The following is a 22,017-nucleotide window of genomic DNA, read 5'->3' as shown; positions in this document are numbered from 1 at the left end:
TGTGAATAACTGCATTTCCTACTTACACCCTCACTGGAAAGGTAAACAGGTTTCTAAGTATCAGCAGTTCCTCAAATTTAAGGCTCCCTAAAAACAGCAGCTATTTAAATCCACCTCAATAAGTGAGTGTTTTAAGGGAGGGAGCCTGGCTGGTTCTTGTGGCACATTCTCTTTCCTTGAAGTTGGAAGAAGTGAAAAACACAAATGGAAGGGAGCTCAGAAGTTTCTGCTACCTGAGTTGGGGTGCTGCAGCCAGGGAGGCTAAAGGCCCTTATCCACAGAAGGGTGGCTGGCTGGGAGCTGTTCTCTGCAATGTGTCTGAAGTCGCTGCCCGCTTGAACTGCAGCTGGAAACCTTGCAGCAATGCAATGTGCTTCTGTCCCCACGGGACTGGCAGGAAGTCTTTGGAAATCAGCACTCCCCAGATGAGAATAACTCATTTGCTTGTGCCATGCCTGTGGGCTGGGGAGGTGTCCTCTGACTAGGGGAGCTGCCTGGCCACACTTGTCTTCTGAAAGTGCATGGATGCACCCTACAGGAAACTTACTCTGACATCCCACACAATTTGGCTGAACAAAATGATCTTTGCCCTTTCCATACTTATTTATATTTTCAGTTGACTGCATAATCTGGCCCTCTAGAAAGTCCCTTCAGGAGGTCATGCAGCTGAAATAATAGCTAATGAATTTTTTAAAATGATTTGGGAGTTATTAAGTATTTTGTTCTTCCTTTCCTTCCCTCCCATCAGTCCCTCATTGGAAAATGTTCCTGGGCTATTCCACTGTAGCACTTTACCTTCCAGGGCAGGGCATATTGCAGAATTATCCTGATGTGTACAGTTCCTCCCTTCGTGTACATCTTCAAGCGTTTTAATGCTGCTACGAAAATAGGTAGGGCTGGAATAAGAAAGCTAGCTGAAATGTGATGTATCACAGCAGCTTCAGAGACTGAAGAGAGCTGCTGGTCTTGATTTTTCCTTCCAGAGATGTCCTTATTTTGCTCCTATCACCTCACTTTGTGGTTTCTTTTCTGATTATGGAATGGCCTCATATCTAAGGGACTCTTCAACTTGTCTGGTTTTAAACCATCCAAACTATTTCCATTTACCCATTGTTAAGGAAAGGAGACAAGTTTGTTCTTTTTCAGTGGAGCTGTGCCTGATTATGCAAGCTAGGCTCTGTCTGCAGAAATTGGTGGTTTCTGTCCATTGGGGGGAATCTGCTCCCTCTTTACATGCCTGCAAAGATCCTCCCATGTGCAAAGGCCATGGATGAGGTGCTTAGTGTTTCTGGGGACTCTGCCTGGTCAGGGGATCACCTTTGAAGACAACCAGCCAAGTCACCTTGTTGGCTGGTGATTGCTCCTAGGCACAGAAGAACCAAGGGAATGCCTGTGGGCTGCCAGAGATCTCCAGTGTAAATAGGCTTCTCATGGTAGAGTGATGCCTGGTCACACTCAGCTTCCCTTTGTGATCAGTCCCAGCCTGCCTGTTGCTTCTTCCCCAGTTTCAAAGGCCCCTTGCTTCCTCTGCAGTTGGTCTCTTGGGCTCCTTCTAGTTTGTTCCTCCTTCCTCCCCCTCAGCTCCCTTTGCTACCTCTGTGCTTTGCTCCATCACTTGCCTCTGCTGAGATGGGAGCACAGGAAATGATCCTATCCCTTGGTTCAGATTCTCTCGGTATTGTGTGTGTCTTCTCCCAGCTTTGGTCTCTTTGCTGTCTGTAAGGCTCAACTCAGTATCAGCAAAGGGCAGGGAGATGTGTGTGAGCATGTGTCCTCTTAGAAGCTCTCTATAATATTACTGATCACACTTCTTAAGGCTCCTCCTCACACAAGGCTTCAAAAGCAGCACAAAATTCATTCTCCTATGTAATCAGTGTGGCTTTGTCATGCCTCAGAGGAAGCTGATGCTTAAATTTCCTCTGCTTCCCTCCCACCATCACACATTATCTGTTATAGTTATGCTGTAAAAAGTTGCATCTTCCCAAGATTCCATCCTACTTTTCAGCAGGGGCTGCAGCATGGAGAAGAGTCCTGCAGTTTTCTATCTATAGCAAGTAAATTCCAGTGTGCTAAGACCTACAGCAAAGTGTGGGGAAAAGGAAGAGATGAAGGTATAGAAACGCATCCAAAAAGGGCCCTCAGATTGGGGATACTCCTGTCTCAACATCTGTAATGCAAACATCTTGATATTTTCTGCTTTTCTTTCTGCACCAGAAACCTTTCTACTTGTTGTACTGTCTAGCTTCAGCCCTGCTGTATTGGTATTGTATTAAAGTCTCATGTAACTTTTTTGGTTTTTTTTTTTTTAGAATGCTATTATCAGAACATGCAATATCTTAATCCATGTAGTATTTTTAATAGCAGGTATTTCTAGCCTTTGAACTTTAGATGGAAAAGCTTGAACACACGGTCTTTGAAGAGTTCCAAACTAGCAACAAAAGCTTGAAGTATGCTTTCTGAAATCCTGTCTTAGTTCATGTCTGATGTGGGAGGCTGGCAACAGACTGGGAATGGGGAGGAACCAGGATCAGAGGCTGTTGAGAGGCTGCAGAAACACAAAGAGGACTTTCACAGGAGGGTGAAGAGAAATGCTCCAGATATCAGCATGATTTTTAACAAAGAAATTCAGTCTTGTATTTGACAGTTATTGTCACTCTTGCACAAATGAAGTGAGGACGGCTGCATCCCTGATCTAGGAAGTCAAGGAAGAAAAGTAGTCCAAGAGGTGTTTGGGTCCAAATTATTTTTCATCGGCACTGTACAGGTAGCTCTATCTCTGCCCTGAGTTTTGCATCTGTGTGCTGACCATAATAGTGATTTTAAAAAAAGAAAAAAAAAAAACCCATGTGGCTCATCTCTGCAAATTCTGTGGTGGCTCATGAACCACAGCACTGCTGATTTAAAGCATGCCTAAATATGTAAAGTCTGGTTTATGCTGTAACTGCTTGCTCATCAATTTTCTGTACAATCATTCCAACTGCTGGGACTCTAAAGCTCCCTTGCCTCCCTGCAAGTCACTTTGCATGGATTTTTAGCAATTCTGCTTTAGCTGGAGACCTCGGGATGGCTCTGGCCCAAGTGAACTCCTCAAGATCCTTGTGCAGTATTCTCCTGGTGGTACCCTGAGACCAGCAGATGCTAGCCTTTCTCTCAACTCCCACTCAGTGCCGAAAATCCCAGGGAAAGCTCTCCTTCCGCTGCTACACCCTGTGCTTTGAAGACAAAAATGATTTAACAAGGTCTAGGGTTTTGCTGTGGTTCAGCTGCTTTCAAAAATCTGTAGGGGTTTGCAGTGTAGAGACAAGGACACCTCCATCCACAGCTTGCTCTGTGTCTTCAGTGCCAGCCTTCTGTAGAGCTTCCTCAAGGCTGATGCGTGCACACCCTGCCTGTGATAAAGCTAATTCTCCCACAAATGCTTCTGTGTCTGCCTGTATGCAATGCCTGCTCTGAGTATGCTCTGAGCTCTTGCAGAGTTATGCAGCTGAGATGTCCTTTGCCTTCAGTCTGGTGCTTCCAGACTCCCAATAGGAGCAGTCACATTGCTTGTGCATAAATTGTGTTTATAATGGCCATGTTGGATTTGTGCAGCTCCAAGGAGAGCTTGGATGTAAACAGCTCTCCTGCACAAAGTAGGTGCTGGTGCCTCTTGAACCAGAGTCCTCCTATCGGCTTCAACAGAAGCAGGTTTTGAGCTGTGTTTTCTTTCTGAATTGTGCAGCTTTTCTCTGCCAGTTTGGACATTTGTTGCTTTTGCAGTGTTGTGCTGGCTGGAGCAGTTCCCACAGAGCAGCACAGCCTGCTCTCTGTGCTCTCCTCGTTATCTGCTCCATTAATGTGTGTGCCTCTCTCTTTGCCTTTCATGTCTGCTTGCCTTTTTTTTTTATTTTCCTCTTTCTCCTTTTCTTGCCTTGTTTATGTCACTTGTTTTGGGTAATTTTCTTTCTTGGTACTAAATCCACTGATGCAGATTTTCCAGGTTTATTTCTCTTCTGACTCTGAAGAGAGATGTTTTGTTCTCATTTGTTTGTTTTGCTGGCCAGAATACAAAAGGTTAAACAGTTTGGAGAACTTTATTCTGTATTTACTGTCGAGGTAGGTTTCTAAATCAACAGTAGGTCGCGTATTGGAGTGACTCACAGAGCTGCTTAACCTTTTTCCTTCCGTTTTGTCTCTCTCCAAATCTGAAGCACACATCTGCAATTTAGATTGCTGAAATGTGAAGCTGTGAAATGCATATAAATTGCTGTAGATGGGCTGCTCAGCCTGGTCCCAGTGCAGAGCCAGTTTCTCTTTGGCAGCAGTCAGATCCCTCTGGGACTTAAAAAGCACCTAAAAATACAGAGCAAGGAGGATGGGCTGGTTGGGAAGCATGGGTCTGGGCAGAGAAAAACCAGATGGGTTGTGTGTGGATCTCTTATGCTTGTAGGAAGGTCTTGTCTCATGGGAAGGTTACAAAGTGGACAGGCAACAGGCACTCCAAGGAGCAGCATTAGCATTTGCTTTTCAGGGAAGAAACTGGGGCACCATCCACTGATCAAAACTGCACAGACAAGTTGGGTCAGACACAGTAGTAGATTCAGCCTGGCTCCTTCATTTCTGACACAGCAGAGACAAATGTCCCTGAGGTGGGCTATGGGTGCAAGGGCAGCAAAGCCTGTGGGCCCCACCACATCAAATGGCATGTGGTAACTGATGAGCTGCTGACCTAACAATTAGCCCAGAGACTGTGCTATAAGCTGTCCCAATGAGGGACCTCAACTAGCCAAACAGAGCAGAGATAGTCCCAACATCCCATGGTACTCAGAGCACAGATGTGCACAGTCCCCTCCAAAAGCAGCAGTACAAAACAAGCTGGAAATGAATAGAGCAGATGGAAGTGTGGAGGCTCCTTCAGCAACCATCATCTCTGCAGAGGATCCCAATTTGCTGTCCTGGAAAACACCCCATTTCCTAGCAGCCAAGTGTATGGGTACAGATCTCACTTTGTTCCTCAACAACAAAGCAGGGGTAAGACAGCTCTACTCCCAAACTGCCACTAAAGCCCACATTTCTTCTACTCAGCAGCTTTTCTTGATTCTCTTCTAAGAAATTTACTGGATAGCCATATATTGGGGTTTGTTCCTCTCATTTCTCTAGCCCAGTATCTTGGTTATGGTCCTGAAAGCTCTCCCTGTGGTGTTTTAAGGTGTCTCAGCTTAAAAATGCAGCTTTTGAGCAGGGGCTGCTGGCTCTACTGGGACACAGCTGGGTCTAGCCCTGTGCTGAAATGCTGCAGTGCAGAGAGCTCTGTAGGTTACAGCATCTTGCTTGTTAGTGAGCACCTCAAACATAGAACTGTTTAGGCTGGAAATGACCTGTCAGATCATTGAGCTCAACTTTGAACCCAACACTGCACAGTCAAAACTAAACCCTTTTCCTGAGCACCACATATACATGTCTTTCAGATCTCTGCAGGGAAGAATTTTTTCTTTCTTATCTAAACCTCCACTGGCACAACTTGAGACCAATTCCTCATGCCCTATCACTTGTTACTTGGGACAAGAGATAAACACACACCTACCTATGACCTCCTTTCAGGTAGTTGTAGAGAAGGTCTCCCTACATCCTCCTCTTCTCCAGGCTAAACAAGTGCATCAGCCACTTGTAAGACCTGTGCTCTAGACCCTCCAGAAGCTTTGTTGCCCTTCTTTTGACAAGCTCCAGCACCTCACTGTCCTTCTTGTAGTGAAGGGTCTGGAACTCAACCCAGTACTCAACATGTGACCTCACCAGCTCTGAATAGAGGAAGATCACTTCCCTAGATGATCTTTGTATTTCAAAGTAGTTCAGCCCCTCAGTGAAGAGCAGATGCTTTCTGGCAAACCTGTGAGTACCAGCAGCTGAGAGTAAAGCTTGTTTCATCTTGTGCCTGTGCTGTGTTTGCTGAGCTACTGGTAGCAACAGACTGCATTCTGTCAGGGGTTTGTTACACTGGTGCAACCTAATCCATTTAGTTTCTATTGCATATTAGAAGCTGCGATGTCAAAACAATACTGAACATTCAGGGTGCAACCTGCTGCTCCTGGTTGTCAGCCCACACTATTTTCTACAGCCATGTGCAGAGTATCCTGCATCCACCATGCTGCAGGGTGGCATGCTGTGGTTACAGGATTAGGGCCTCCCTGCACAGAGGTCTGGGAGACTTGAGAGAAGTTTTTCTTGTGTTTAGACCACAAATTACCTTGCTCTTGAAGCCTGCCAATTCTGTGAGGTTTTAGTTAATGAAAGGACTGCATGCATGACCTGCTTGGAGTAATCTTTTAAAATTTTGGTTGTTTATTGAAGTGGTTGTCTGTGAAGGAATGGAGTAAATCTGTATTTGTTTTGTCTGGAGCTAACCTACAAATCCCCTATTAAGATGAGGACAGTACATCTTTAATCATGTACGTAGAAAAAGAGTAAAGAAAGTCATGAGATCTTATTTTAACAACAGATTTTCTATTTAGAAGTACACTGACAGCTGCCTGGACATCAGCTGGCCAAGGTACATGGAAGGTTATTTCCAAGAATCTCAGCCACAGTACTTTCAGCACTGCCTGTCTGTGCCTGAGGCATGGATCTGCCTAATGCTTTTGATCAGAACCTGCTGCATGGTGTCACTGAACACTCCTCAGAGCACCCCCCTTGCAAGGAAAAATGTTTCACCTTGAATTATACAGCTGGCAAAGCAGCAGGCAGCTGTGACTGCAATGGGCTGGAAGTACCTCTGATACTGTTTGGCATTCTGACCCCAAATTAAACAACCTGAGGCACTGATGTCTTGGTGATCACTGCTGTGGGATGTACTCACTGCAAAATCTGGGTCGTCTTTTATTTGTGCAGTGAGGCAGCTCCTGGCTGTTCCCAGGTATGCCACATAACTTCCTGTTAGAAGTACCCAAGTTGTGCCCTTTGGATGCACCTTCAAACCCACCTTCCTCTTTAATATTGTCTATCCTGCCCTCTAGTGCCAGCAGATGCTGAGTCAGCAAGAGCCCAGGAGCAAGCTGTGCTTGTGGCTTTCCACCTTTCTCCTCAAACAGATCTCTCTGAGCCTTGGAAACTGCTGATCATGGGGCTGCTAGAATAGGGACCCTGGCTAAGTATGTTTGTGCTGTGTTTGGGTGTTTGTGCTACAGTTCAGGGCCTGAGTACTTCAGTGTGGCTTTGGAGCAAGCACAGCTCCTTGGAGATGTTTTCAAGGAAAATAAGCTTCATAATGGAAACAAGAATACCCATGGCAGGCTATGTGAAAGAAGGCTTTGGAGGTCAGAAGGTTGAGCTAAAAAATAAATCCTGAAGCCTTGGGGAGTGCTTGACTGTCATGTAGGGAACAGGCAGGGCAGGGAAAACACCTGGAAACATGTCTCTTGCTTTTCTCCTGAAGAAAAGAGGTTTCCCTCAGCCGCTGCCTGGGATTCATAGGAATGTTCCTGACGAGTGTCTGCTGTGAGCCAAGCACAGCCCATCAGTGCTTCTCAAAGCTCCTTCATGCTCACTACATCTCCCACCCTCTTGACGTGACTCTTCACTTTGCTATTTTTAAGACTGCTAGGCAAAAGCTTCAAGGTTTGCAATAGACTGGGGTGGGTTGGTGCTGGCCGCAGAGCTGTGCGTGCCTCCGGCCCGGCAGCATCCCACCCGCCCGGGGTTTTGCACAATTTCCTGGGTTATTTCAAGCTGTCAGGAAGGTCCAACCACGGGAGTGCTGCTGGGGCCATGAATGGGAGGGGCAGGCAGCCTTTTGGTGCGCCAGTGAGGCTGCAAAAAATGGAAAACAAGGTTTTGTGTAAACTCTTCTCCTCCTTCTGTCCCCTCGTCTTGGATCAGAAAAGCTGAAGATTGGGGAAAAGGGGGGGGGGGGGGGGATATACCCCAACACAAATCCTGAGAGGTCACCCATAGTTTTCCTCTGATGCACGGTGGAGTGGAGTGCTGGCGTAGCTGTTAGGGTGGGTTTGTTTCTTTAAGGTGTCTCCCAGTGGGACCATCAGCAAAATGCAATGTGGCAGCTATGGTAACTCCTCTTGGCTTTCAGCACAGCTCTCACTGATCACACAACTTGCTAGTGAAGAAGGTACAGCTGTCCAGGCCTTGGCAGGGATCCCCACCCTCTGCTTGCTGCCAAGTGCTGTTTTCCTTTTTCTTAGGAAACTAAGTATTTTAAAAAAACAAAAATGAAAATGGGAGGAACAGCCTCATCTGCCTCTCAGCTCCATCTGATGCTTCCTGGATCTACTGGGGTAAAACCTGATGGGGCTACATCCCAGTGTGACACTGGGTTGTTGGCAGCCAGGGAGGTCTGGAGCCCAAATTTGAGGGCTTCTGCCCTGCTGTGTGATGCTGGGGCTGGAGGGGGACTGTGGTTGAACACTGGGGTTCCAGAAGCACCTGCAAAGTGCTGAGTGCTCAAGCTGAAGCTGTGTTCAAGGCTGGCTTGTCTTTCCCAGTGTGGGTATCTTCATGCATGGCCAGCTCACATGCACACCTGCAAGAAGTTGAACCAGCTGGATCTGGTGAGCTTGGCTGCAGGCAAAAGCCCTGTTGCACAACTAGGCAAACAACTTCCCTGAGTCACCTTCCTGATTGTGTCACAGTTCCTCACAGATGCCTTAGTGGTTGTATTTGCACCTATGAAGCACAATGGAACAGCTCAAAATTCACCACTGCCCTGAACAGTCCCAGAAACCAAATCCCTCCAAAGCTTTAGGCATTGAGTCACAGCCTGGGCTCCCTGCAAGAGGTGCAGGAAGCTTTCCTCTTGTCCTCTCCTCCTTTGCATCTGCTGTGGCAGTGTTAACCCTTGCTTTTCAAAGCACATTTGAGCCATGCTGGCCTTAGCCCATGAAAAAAGACTATGTCCAGCTCCAATGTGTGATTGACACTACCCCATCCCCAGGGGCTTGCCTCATGCTTGCTGCCCATACTTCTCTATGGTCTCTAAGGCTTGTCTGCACCAAGGACTCCTGCCAGCCCCAGGGAACCAACTGGTGCTGTCAATGGCACAGGCAAACACTCTTTGCGTGGGCAGAGTGCTGCTTGGAGGACTTGTTTAAGATCCAATAGTAAGATGGGCTTGTACTGAAAGTACTCAGCATAGGGTGCAGCAGCTTGCATGGACAAGCTGCATGTTTGCACGCAGTGGGAAAGCTTGCATGAAATTGCTCCCCTTCAGGTTCTCCAAGCTTCTTTGCCAGGCTGGGTCTGCTGGTTTACCATGGCAGAAACAAACCAAAAAGCCCTGCGTTTTGAAATATTTTGATTATATGTACAGTTTTAAGGATGTGCCTGAAATAAGAGATGAAAGTCAGACTGGTCAGTGAGGTGGATGAGTAATTTGAGGAAGGAACCTGTGGATTTTCTGTCTAAAAAGAAGGTTTATATTTTAAAATAATTCACATGCTGCTAGAGCTCTGAGAGCTTTTGTAGTAGTAGCTAAATGAAAGATTAAGGATGGCACTAAGGAACTAAGATACATTGCAACTGATTTGCACAGGGGGTGAAATTAGTGCATTAGGAAATAGCACTGAGGACACTATAAACAGGAAGTCTATTTTCTGTAGAACCAGGGATGACTGGGCACACCTAAAATGGACTGTGGTACTTATGAAAACCTTTCTAATTGCAGTAGAATAATATATTTGAAAACAGCAAACCAGTAGCAATAAAAGGAAATGCATTTGATGTCTGTCACTTTTTAAACTGAGTATTTCTCTTTCGTTCTGACATAATTCACAGCTAAGAAATACCTACAGTCATGTCTGTTTCCCTTTGAAACCTCAACTACTTTAAAATATTTACCCTTTACCACCCACTGAGAGTGAAAGTACTGCCTGACTTACATAATAGCAGCACTTAAAAGTGTAATTTTCAGTTTAACTCAGTCCCACTGAAAATCAGTGTGTTTTTAGTTCACAGTTCTCTGCTAAAAACGCCCCGGGCCTCTGGGTGCATGCCATTGGTCAGGAGTTACCTGTAATTGTATTTCGTAATGATGAAATCTTTTCATGGGACTCTTCACCACTAATTCCCCTGGTGTGAACATGTAAAGTACTGCTAAGTTGCTCCTCTGCTCTCATTAAGTGATGGCGAGGATTGATCACTAGTTCGTTAGTTTTCAGTGTTTCCACTGGAAGGTGGTGCCCTGATCTCCCTTGCTCTTGGGGAATAAACTGCTGCTTGAACAGCTGTAAAACTTGATGCTCTGAAAAGCCCTTCTGCACCAAAACTCAAGCATAAGTTCATCTTCTCTACAGAGGAGGTGGTGAGAAAGTAGATGCTCAGCCGCTCTCCAGCTCTCATTCAACAGCAATCATTTGTCAAACCCATGGGGTGCAAGAGAGAGATTTAATTTTATTTTTTAGTGCTAGTAATAGAAGGAATATATTAAACACCCCTTCTTGTGGCAAAGGATGAAAAACCTCTTGCAAAAATATCTGGTTGTTCACTGCATAAAATCCCAACAAGCTGGAAGAGAGCTTTGAAAACAGAGTTTGCAGGATTGTGCCAGAAGCATCAGATTTGCAGTTAGAGGCAGCAAAAACGACTCGGTGATATTGGAAATTTTCTGAGCTCATCAGACAAAGTACTAAATTTCTTTAACAGATGAAGAATAGCCATCTTGTCTAATGTGTGAAAAATACGCATTAACATGATGTATGCATGGATTTGTGGGGGGTTTTTTTTGGTTTTTTTTTTTGTGGTTTTTTGTTTTGTTTTCGTTTTGTTTTGTTTTTGTGGTTTTTGGGTTTTTTTTGTTTTGTTTTTAAAGACAGTATTTATTGTGTAGGTTTATGTTCAGGTATCTTACTGGGAAGTTTCCATAGTAGTGATTCTCTGGTAGTCCCAGAGGTACTACTGTAGCTGAAAACTCTGGTTTCATGCAGATGCTTTTGAGTGGTCTTAATTCCTGACACCCATCTCATATCGTGGCACCCACCGATGCCTGGAGTGCTATGGTCTACTGGGTAAGCTTGCCTGTGGGTTTGGAGGGAAGCAAGGCTTAAGCTCACAAGAACTGGAATAAGGTGCCTGTGGGGTACAGTTTGGTGTACATAGCATTGGAGGTGGTGCTGGTCATCCTGGGTGGGAAGCGTGCAAGAAGGACAAGGAGAAGCAGGTGCTCAGTTTTAACACATCAAAAGATGTTTGTTTCTACCCCCCCATCCTAATTGCTTTGGTTAATAGTTTGATTGTGCCCTAGATGCTTTTCTCCTGGCACCCCCACTGTGCCTATAGCAATTCTAGTAGGAGGATGTATCATTCACATCCAACAATATGCTTCTGTCCCTATGCTTGGCACCTGCAAGCAACCGTGGGTGCTAGGGCTCCTGCTGGACCAGACTATGTGTGCAACTCAGCCTGCTTCAGCTCCTTCCCCCAGGGACTTTGCTCTGAACACCCAAGGAGGAGCTCAAAGCTTTTTCTTAAAGGGGCAGCATTTCTGTACGTGCCATTACTTCTGCCACCTTTGGCAGTGGTACACGGCAGGCACGCTGGGATGGGGCTGCTCAGATGTCGGAATGCAAGCAGGGAAATGCCCTTCACTGCTTTTCTTTCAACAACGAAATGCCATTTCGTTGTTTCGCTGTCCTGAGCACGTTCAGGGGGGTTTTCTGTGCTGTTGGACAAGCACTGGTGAGGCCGTGGCAGAGGGATGTTGGGGTGCTGCAGTGCTCCCCAGGCATGCCTTCTGCAGGGGATTAGAGTTCTTTACTGATTAATTTAGCCACCAAAATCATTGTGCAGTAATTTATGTGATTGTGCTTCAGTTTAAGCTGTTCAACTCTCCTTTAAAAATCACATGTTTATACTTAAAAATAAATAAACCAAATTGCTCAGCTAAGAGATATGTGGGGGGATCCCTGCTGTGCTGAGACCCCTGTTACAAAAATTAAAAAAAAAAAAAAATCAGCTGATTCAGCTTGGAAAATCCAATAAGGATTAGAGTTCTTTACTGATTAGAGTTCTTTCTTGACTGAAGATAAACCACCCTGCTACCTATTGTAAATTGTATGCCAGGACATACGTGCCTGTTTACCTTTCTCCTGAGCCTTTATTTATTTAGTTATTTATTTTGTTGCTGTTTGGGTTTTCTTAACATCCCCATGATTCTCTGAGCTTCCCCTCTTGGACAGGCATCTCTTCTAATGAGCCATACTACACAGCAAGATTTCATCACTATACACACAAAACATGCTGTAAGGGTCATTCTTAAATGTGCTTTTGTGGTTGTCTGAAGTTCTTCTGGCAAATTAATGTTATTAAGGAGCTCGGTGTTGGGGATGCTGGATGTGAATGCATTGGGAAATCCTCCAGACATGTAAAATGTTGTTTTCTGGCTCTCCCTGGATCCATCCTACCTTATTGGGTTTTCCTAGCTGAATCAGCTGATTTTTTTTTTTTTTTTTAAATTTTTGTAACAGGGGTCTCAGCACAGTAGTGATCCCCCCACATATCTCTTAGCTGAGCAATTTGGTTTATTTTTAAGTATAAACATGTGATTTTTAAAGGAGAGTTGAACAGCTTAAATTGAAGCACAATCACATAAATTACTGCACAATGATTTTGGTGGCTAAATTAATCTGAAACCTAGCTCATACATTTTAAAGAGTGCGTTTGGCAGGCTAATATCTCTTAAGGAAATGGTAAAGCTTCTTGGGGATGACAGTTAACAAGGCAAGATTATCTTATTAGGAATTCAATTAAAGCTAGTAGAGTCTTGCTGGACCTCTTCCAGTAAATATATATCAAACTGAACCACTAGACATCTGTCTCTTCTCCCTTCTCTCTTTTTTCTGTTTCCCAAGCCATGGTTATAGAATCAGAGAACTGCCTCGTTGGGAAAGACCATTGAAAGAATAAAGGTTAAAAACTGAAGAGGAGAAGTTGGGACGAAGAGGAAGGACTATAGCTCAACTCCAGCTCACTGTGCAGTGCAGGGCACAAGGCTTATTTTCTTTTTGATGTTTGCAAGTAGTGTGGGACTGGATCTGCCTAATTCCCATCCCGTGCCAAAATGCAAAAGGCAAAAATATTCCCAAATCAGATGAAGGCTCACAAGCAAAGCCCCTGGGAGAGGTCTGGGGATGTCTGTCTGCCCCATTACCAGACCCTGGCCCAAGCAAGATGAAAGTCTGTGCTCTGACCCACTGGCTGCTGGTTTGGGAAAGTATCCGGGCAGCCTTTTCTGGGTACAATTCAGAGCTTTAGATTAAAACCTCCCTTCCACTCTTAAGGTTCAGACCTTGGGGAGGACTGCCTAGAAAGATTAGAGATCTCTGTTAGCAATAGGGCTTCACAGTTACTGTTGCTTATTTAATGTTTTTTTGCAGGAGTGGTATTAAAATCCTCCCTGTTGTGATTTCACCCTCCTCCTAAAAGTTCCTCCTGTCTCCAGCTTCCCAATGCTACATTCCATGATGCAACAACTCATTTTTGGAGAAGAAAGACTGATTGGTTTTTGTTTTGGTTTGGTTTTGTCTTGGTTTTATTTTTGTTGTTTTTTTTTAGTTTTTGTTTGTTTGTTTATTTGTTTTGTTTCTCCCAAGGGGAAACCATCAATACTGCTAAATGCTGAAAACCTCAGACTCTAAGGGTGATAGCTGATTTTACCAGTCAACCCCCCAAAGAAAGACCTGCTTCTATGCTGGAGGAGAAGCAGTTCCCAAAGAGCTATTAGAGCCCCGATCGCCACCTTATGCACCCATCCACATTCACGCAGGGAAAACAGAAGCGGCAGCAGTGCCAGGGAGGTCGAGCAGAGCTTTACAAAGAGCTCAGTTGAGGGAGTGCTTGCTGGTGAAGAGCATTGCAAAAATTGGTCCTGATGGCACAGTTGTGCTCTGGCATGGATTAAGTGGACCAGCTGCAGCATAGAAGTGGTTAAAGAGACAGTATGAGGGTAAGGGCTACCTTGCTTTGATTTATTGACTGGCTGAGTTCATTTGTTATTTGTGTATGATTAGTTGTTGCTGAGTGGTCATTTTCTACAACTACAAATCAAATTGAATTGTTTAGAAACTTCTCCCTTCCACCCCAGAAAATATTTCTACTGTTTTTAATTCTTGAGAACTAATAATTGATTAGCATGAGACTACTAGTATTCAGTTGGAGAACTTCTTGTTTTTCCTCCCTTCCAAATTTGCCCTGTAAACCAAAAGCAATTATGTATAGCACTCCAAGGCATTTAGAGGGACCCACGGAGATGTCTGTTGGGGTTGTTGGCTGGCAAGAAGGAGCTGACTGAGGATCTGGCCCACTGCATTTTTTTCATGGAACAGCACTTTATTTTAGACACCTTTTTCTCATCTTCCCAGTCTTCAAAGCTTTGAGGTGGGGGAAGCTATCTGAAATGTGTGTTTCCCCCCAACTAACATCTGTAATTCCCTGGGTTTATGTCAAGCTTACTTTGTGCTCAGGATTGTCGGTGGTGTTCTGTTACTAGTTCGTGGTCTCATCAAACTATTCCTACAGTTCTACAGCAAGGCATAAATTCTGGAGATTTCAGGCTTTGAGATTTCAAAGTCATGCTGAACCACATGGAAATGATTCTCAGAGCTATAGCTATAAAAATAATTATATTGCTAGGGGGAAAGAGTGACAAGAAATGTCCCCAAAAGAGATTTCAGTGGTGGTTACAGGATCTGTCCTGGCTCTGTAGAGGCTGCTGTGATCTCCAAGGCTTATTTATCACTGCTACCTGTAACTCTATGAATTACGCCTGAAAAGGCACTGAAAGAAGGAATATGAAGGCAGATTACAAAGGAGAAGCATTGCAGTTTCCCCCTTTGTTTTAATGAAGATGCTTCATATGCTCTTAAGAGCAGAGCTACTCTCCACAGAAGACTGGCATGCAAATGACTAATTTGGAGACAAATTAGCTGAAATATACGCCTTGACTGTTCCATTAATGACCCTTCAAAACACATCTCTCCCAATAGGACTTCTACCACATCCCTGGCTCTTGCAGAATAAGTAGTAACATACTTCTCCTGCTCTTCTTCTAAGTGGTCCTTCAGTTTTGAGCCAACGTTTTCCCTCCACCATACATGTCTCTACTATTTTTCTGATCAGCAGTTAGTTGATATGCACCTAGCCCAGGGCAGATTTACCTTTTGCATGTCTCCTTCTCCAGAACATTTCCCTTGCATTCTCTCTTTCAAAGGTCTCTGAGCCTGAGTGTTTTCTGGCTGACTGCAGTGTATTTGATGTCCGCTGTGTAACAGATTTATTCTTTCCGAAGGAAAGACATGAACGTAAACAGAAGATCCAAAATGCATTTTGCTGGGCTTTTAAATGCACTAAGATGAAAACCCCCTGCTACAAGCCTATTAATGTAAATACCAAACTTTACAATCCTTCCTGTCAAGGAAACATATTTACATTTTTCTAAGGATGCGTATAAAAAATAGGGCTTTAGGGACAAAAAGGGCTTAGTTCCAGTGTCACAACACCCTCATTTATCTGCACTGCTCTCATATAGTACAGAATTAGGGCCAGCAGAGATAACATCTGTTTGCTTCTTTAAGGGCAAAATGACATAGGATGTTAGCGTTTTATACTGGAAACAGCCCTGGAAGTCTGAAGGGGTAATGGTAAGAGGGCTGTGTATCACAGGCACATGTTGCATGCAGCTTCATTGGCACAGAAAAGATGCCAAAGGTGTTATTAGTGCTAGTGCCAGCCCAAGAAGGGCAAAAGGCTCACCTCAAGCCCTCCTGCAGAGAATGGGAAGAAGAGGGTTGCTGGCAGACTGGTCCTACTCAGATATATTTTTCTTTTATACTTTGCTGATACTCTTGACTTTCTGGCTGGACAGGGTTGTCCCTACTAAACAGAATAATAGAGAATGTATTTTCTTTCCTCCTAAACTTTTTTTGATGTTTGGAGCATTTTGAACATTTAGAGGGAAAAAGAAGAAAATGGCTACAAGAAAAGGAGCACAGGTGCTGGCGGTAAGGATGGGGAGATTTTCAGAAGGGAGGCTCAGCTTTATATCTCTACTGAAACATCCTGTTGCACTAATAGAAGTGCCAAGCTGTGCCTATTTCTCTTGAAACTATGGGATTGAGTTGTCTGTAATTATGCAGAGCAGAACAGGAAAACCTCTGATGGCCAGAGGAGCAAGCAGCAGTGACCTGCTGGTGTTTGCAGAGGCCAGGTCACATTTTACCAGTTCCTAAGGCTCTGATTTTCTAATCATAAAGCTCCTCTGATTTTTATTTCTTGCATGCAAAGGGGAATGACCATTTCCTTCAAGCAGAAAACCTTTCCTTGCCTATCTCCCCCTAAAACCCAGGGAACAGGGAGGACAGCTGTAGCAATCCAGCCTGAACGGCGCTCAGCCCTTCATGCTCACCCAATGTTTGCTGCTCCCTAGGAAAGGCAGAAGCTGAACTCCCAAATTCAGAGTGCTATTTCTAAAGGTTTGTTGTTTGGGGTTGGTTTTTTGTTGTGGGTTTTTTGCCATCAAGGCTGCACAGGCTGATCCGCTCTTATGCATAAAATCTCCCGTGGCCATGACAGACTCGTGCAGAAGTCAGTGTCATGCCATGAAGCAAAGTTTGCCCATTTCTGAGAGTTTCTCTAGGATCTTGTCAATTTATTTTTTCGTCGTGGGCACATGTAATTTTTGTCACCATAAACGATAGAATTTGACACCGCACCACACCAGGCCGTTTGTCAACAATGTTTTCAACAGTTCAACCGCACGCGTGTGCATGCACACACAGGCACAGGGAGCAGAGATGATTGGGGGGGGGGGGGGCACGAAGGCCACTTTCCTCTCTAAAGCATGCAAACATGAAGCAAAGAACCACTTCTAACCACCAGGTTAGAAGCTGGGTTACAGCAAAGATGCCAAACACCATTTTGCTCCCAAACAAACCCAAAACACGTTGGGGTTTGGCTCTCTGTCGTGGTTTTTCGTGCAGTCCGTAACATCGCCTACAATTTCTTTTGGGTAGGGACAATCTGGACATCTGCATATAAAATCTGTCTTGTCAGAGCAATGCTAATAATTCAACTGGCAGTGATTTTTAAACATGGTTTAAAAAAAAAATTAAAAAGAAAAAAGCAAGTTTTGCTGCTAAAGTACCATCTGATAGAGAGGAATGGGTTGTATATTAGATAACAGTTATAAAAACATCACTGGCTAATGGCAGAACATCGTTTGGGAAACAACAGAATAAATGCATTGTTCCATCCCAGCACTTTACTATTCAGCCAATCTAAACTGCTGAAGAAATATGTGTTCAGGACATTCTACATCTGTTTTTTGACAAGAAGCCTGGGTTTTTGCGTGTGGGTTTTGTTGGTTTGGGGTCGTTATATTTTTTTCTCTCGTTTGTTTTAATTCTATTTGCTGCAGCTCCTACAGCCAGATTATCATGGGAAAAAAGCACTCTTGTTTTATAAACGGAGGGTTTAGCCTTTTTAAAAGGCGACTTGACTTTGGCTTGGCTTTTTTTTTTTTTTTCAGTTTTGAAATCAGGGCATAGCATGCAAAAAATAGTAATGCTAGCAACAGCCATAAACCCTGTGATAGTAGCATTACCTATTTAAACAAACAGCCTGTACAATGGATAGAGTACCCTGGTTTTGAATAGCCTAACGTTTTGGGGGTTCCCATAAAAAATGTGTGGAAACCTTAATCGCAGCACCGAAATGCAAACTGCTTCAGGATGCAAGTGAAGCGTTTACGTGAAGCGGTTTCTAAAATGTTTTAAGTCTGCATTTTACAGTGCTTAGTAGGTCCTAGCTGAACAATTTTTGGCTGTTTTCAAACAAGATAGTGCAGTTGCATCAAGGGTTTGGGGTTTTTTGTTTGTTTTTTTAGATGGGCTGCTAAAACAAAACAAAGATGGACTTGTCTCTTTAAAAAAAGCCCTGGCCAATGGGCTGGGATAAACTTCCTTTTTGTCTTTAAGGAGCTGATTCTCTGCATGATGGAATTATTTCATTTTATATCAGGCATGAAGTTATGAGGAGGGGGCAAATTTCCCTTTTGAGTATTTGCTTGGCGAAATGGGTTCCCGGGCTCTGCTTTATGTACTGAGCCCCAGAGAGTGGCCGGCTGTATGCAAACTCTGGCTGACACAATGCAGAGCTGCTCTGTTAATTAGCTTGAGATGAGAGTGTTATTAAGGGACTTCCCCACCCCCCCACACCCCCACCCCGCTTCTCTCCTTTCTTACTGTTCATTCCTCCTTCCCTGAATATTACAAAAGCGACTTAAGAGGAAGTAGTTTTCATCTAATGGAAAATGGTAAGGAAGAGTTCAGCAATGACAGTAGATAAGTACATCTAACACCAGCCTTTGCTTCACTGGCACTTTGGGGAAAGGAAAATGAACAAATATGAAAATTTGGCAAAGTTTCTTCTATCTTTGTTTGCTTTTTATTGTGTGAGGAGGAAGGGGCACAGCCCAGGGCTGCAGCCAACATCTGCTGCTTGTTTCTTTTGAAACAAATGCAACCTGGGGCGAACTTGTTGCTGAACCCTTATGTGTTTCTGCTGACCTCCTGGTCGCCCCTGGCTGGGAGAGGATGTGACCACCCCAGAAGCTGATGGCTTGGCATTGGGGTTTTTGGGTGCAGGCACCCGCGGAGCCGAGCGGCAGCTGTTTTGGATCCCCTTGTCAGCCTGTTGAACTGATTGCCTTTTCCTCTCTTCAAACCTTTCCCTGAAGCAGCCCTTTCTGGCAAATCTCATGCAAAAATGGTCTCCCCCTGCCCCTCATCAACTAGCTCTCAGATCTCCCCTCTCAGCTCCCCTATCTCTACAGAGCAAAACCTTGCTGATTTATTTATTTATTAAATGGGGCATATCTGATTTTTTTTTTTTTTTTTTACCTGCTTGGAAGTTTCCTTTTTATTTTTTTTTTTCCTTTTAATTTTCGCATGCATGAGGGAGTGGAGGGGGCCAGACACATCTGCACTTTCCACCTCACTGCTGGGTCAGTTGCCTTAAAACCCCCGCTCAGTAGCATCCCCATGTCCCACCAAGCTGTGCTCCCTTTCCTCAGACAGGACAGAGCATTCTGGCAAAGCCAGGCTGGCAAAGAAAGCCATGGGAGCCCCATCCCACAGCTAAATGGACACAGAGCATCATCCACAAGAAGAGAAAATCAGTACCTACCCCTTCGGCAGCTGGATTCGCCTGCTCCGGGCGGTGGCTAGTGGGAGGCCGACATGGACCACGCTCCCTCCATCCTCCATACAGAGAAGGCATAACTCAGCCTCTCGTGAGCCACGTAACTGCAGCTCGTCATCTTACTGTCCATCTCGTCGCTCTGTAGCACCTGGTAGAGGAAGTCTATATACCGTGCCGCCAGCTTGAGGGTCTGGATTTTACTGAGTTTGTCAGAGGGCAAAGTGGGGATGATTTTCCTCAAGGCAGCAAAAGCTTCATTGAGCGACTGAGTCCTCTGTCTCTCTCTGACATTGGCCAGGATCCTCTGGCTCTGTAGTTCTTCATAAGATTGGGAGCTGGGACTGGACTTTTTCCCCCTCTTCCCTGGGTTGGGGCTGCCATCTTCGCTGGACTTCTTACTGTATCTTCTCTTCCTGCCAAATCTCTTTGGCTGCCTTTCCAGCTCCTCTTCACTGGTCCCCAAGCTATCCACAGGGGAAACAGGAGAACTGGAGCTTTCTTCCATGCTTTCTGCAAGAAGGGGAGGGGAAGAGACTTTCCCCCCCTCCTTATGTTATGTGAGTGTGTGTGTGTCTTAAATGTGCTTTAAATTCCTGAGACAGATCCTTTGGAAAAACAGGAGGGCTTTTTTTTTTTCTTTTTTTTTTTTTTTTTTTTTGCTGACCAAACGTTTTCCAGGTTGCTTGAAGGGCTCTTATTTCAAGGACCGGGGTTGTGCAAAAAATTGAGGTCTTGGAGAGAGGAAGTTATTCTAACTTTTTGGAAACTTTAGCTGAGCTCAGTTGCTAAATAGTTGTCAGAAGTGAGGGAGGTGTGGGGCTCCCTTCTGATTGGCCAGCCAGGTCAGTGGGAGGAAAGCTTTTCCCCTGCTAAACTTTCACAGTTTTATGTTACACTTAACTAAAATCTTGGGAATGCACCTCGAATAAAAGATAGCTGATGACCACCATCGCCACCCCCCTAGATGTTGAATTTGCAGCACCCCTCCAGGGTAACCCCCCTGCCAAGGTTTTTGGGGTGCTGCTCTGCTTGCTTAATGCTATCGGGCTGCGCATGCTGGTCTGAGTCCCATTCCCAGCTTCATGGCCAGCGGCACCTCACCCAAACCATGGTGCAGGGCACACAAACCTTTGCAGTCACAAGAAAGTGCTCCGTTTTTGAAAAAAGGTGCCCTAATTTTCACCCCCTGGTATTGGCGGTCTTGTAAACCCCTGTTGCCCCTTTGCAAAATGCCCCTTGCAGTGCCCTGCTCCCAACCCCCCCACCTGTGGATATGGGATGGGGACTTGCCTTCCAGCCCTACAGGGTGACCTGAGGGTGGCAGAAGTCTCCTGGGCCATGCTGAGCTGTGGGAAGGGTGGAGATTTCAGGGCAGCCAGGGAAAGACCCTTCAAGCCCCTACTTGTGGGGGGCATGGGGAGATCATCCTGGGCTATTCTAGTGGAGTCCAAAATATGGAACTTTTGGAAAGCAGCTAATAGTTTGTAGAAAATCCCATGGAGACTACCTCGGAGAGGCAATGCTGACCATGTAGCCCATCTCCCTGCCATTTTTCTCCCCACTTTTTTTTTGCCTCTCTGTTAGATACTAAATAGTACATTCTGGGGAAGCAAGACTTGAGCTAGGTAGGAACATGTCTTTTCCTTCAGCATATCCTACTGCTGAAATTGTGGTGTCCCAGTGCATAAAAGTATGGTAGCAGCTCCAGGGTTTCTGATGTATCAAACAGAAGACAACGGATCTAATTTTCCTCTCCAACACATCAGGGAAGATGTGGGAAAACTCTGCTTTCTTCCATGGAGCTAAGGCAGAGTAAGATCTGATTTGGACCTCTGATGTCAATTGCAGCCCAAATTGCAGGAACAGATGCATTCCTGAGCAGCAAAGATCATGTTTGCTGCATGGAGCAGGAAAATTTAAAAAAAAAAAAAACAAAACAAAACACAATAATAACTAAAAAAAAAAAAAAAATTCATGTATCAGAACAATTAGTTTAGAGTGGATTTCTTTGCTAAGTTTTCCAGTAGGTATCAACACTCATTAATGGACAAAATAATGTCTGGTTTGATTGGAAAGTGTTCCTTGGTAAGAGAAGGAATTTTGGCTTGCCTGGGGCTGACTCCTCTACTGGTAGGTAATGTTTATAGTGGAAAGACTTCCCCAGGCAGTCCCTGGGGAGAGCCTGTGTTTGCTTTCAAAAGGAAAGGTTTTCAGGTGCAGCACAGAAGTCGGAAAGAGAGGCAGTTCAGCAAATAGATTTTTAATCCAATTTAAGACCCCAGTGAGGCAGACAGGATGGGTACTACTTCTGCCTGCACCCTAAAGCAGGTTTTCAGAAGCGCTTGCACTGGTAGATGGGACTGAGGGCTGGCAACTGCCTTGCACATGGAACCTGAAGGTCTATGAGTACAGGGGACTGAGATAAAGTCTATCAGCCCCTCAAAGACAGACACCATCTTTGGCTGTGTTATGGCAAGCAACAGTTATACTGGGGAAACTTGAGTAACAGTCCCTCGCCTGTCCTATAAGCAAAACAAACTGCTGTGGATAGTGGTGCTGATGTGAAACTGCACCTCGGAGGGGAAAATATCCCTCATGAGGGGTCTTTAAGTTTGTACTTGAGGTATTTAGAGGTCTCTTTTTCTTAGCATATGGAATCATTTCCAAGTATTAAAAGAAACTACCACTGAAGACCAAAGGGGCACGTCCACCTTCCAGCTTTAGTGAAGATGGTTTTCCCAGCAAACAGGTTTGGGACTAACAGCACCAACTCTTCTGCGCTACCATCCCATTCTGGACATTAGGAATTTTTTTTTTTTTTTTTGTGGAAATAGTGGTCAG

At 44.8% G+C, this 22,017-nt stretch overlaps 1 protein-coding gene across 1 annotated transcript; it reads right to left on the bottom strand.

Annotated features, from left to right (window-relative positions):
* Nucleotides 1-19,198: 19,198 nt before the first annotated feature.
* Nucleotides 19,199-19,681, bottom strand: TWIST2 (twist family bHLH transcription factor 2). Its single transcript, XM_054381291.1, has one exon. The coding sequence runs from the start codon at nucleotides 19,679-19,681 to the stop codon at nucleotides 19,199-19,201; it is 483 nt and encodes a 160-aa protein (XP_054237266.1).
* Nucleotides 19,682-22,017: the final 2,336 nt, after the last annotated feature.

The sequence above is a fragment of the Indicator indicator genome, chromosome 5 (genome assembly GCF_027791375.1).
Source record: "Indicator indicator isolate 239-I01 chromosome 5, UM_Iind_1.1, whole genome shotgun sequence".
Lineage (NCBI taxonomy): Eukaryota > Metazoa > Chordata > Aves > Piciformes > Indicatoridae > Indicator > Indicator indicator.
This window is presented reverse-complemented; position numbering and strand designations above follow the sequence as displayed.

Excerpts from the sequence above, each read along its gene's own strand:
- TWIST2 (XM_054381291.1), bottom strand. The coding sequence starts at position 19,681 with ATGGAAGAAAGCTCCAGTTCTCCTGTTTCCCCTGTGGATAGCTTGGGG.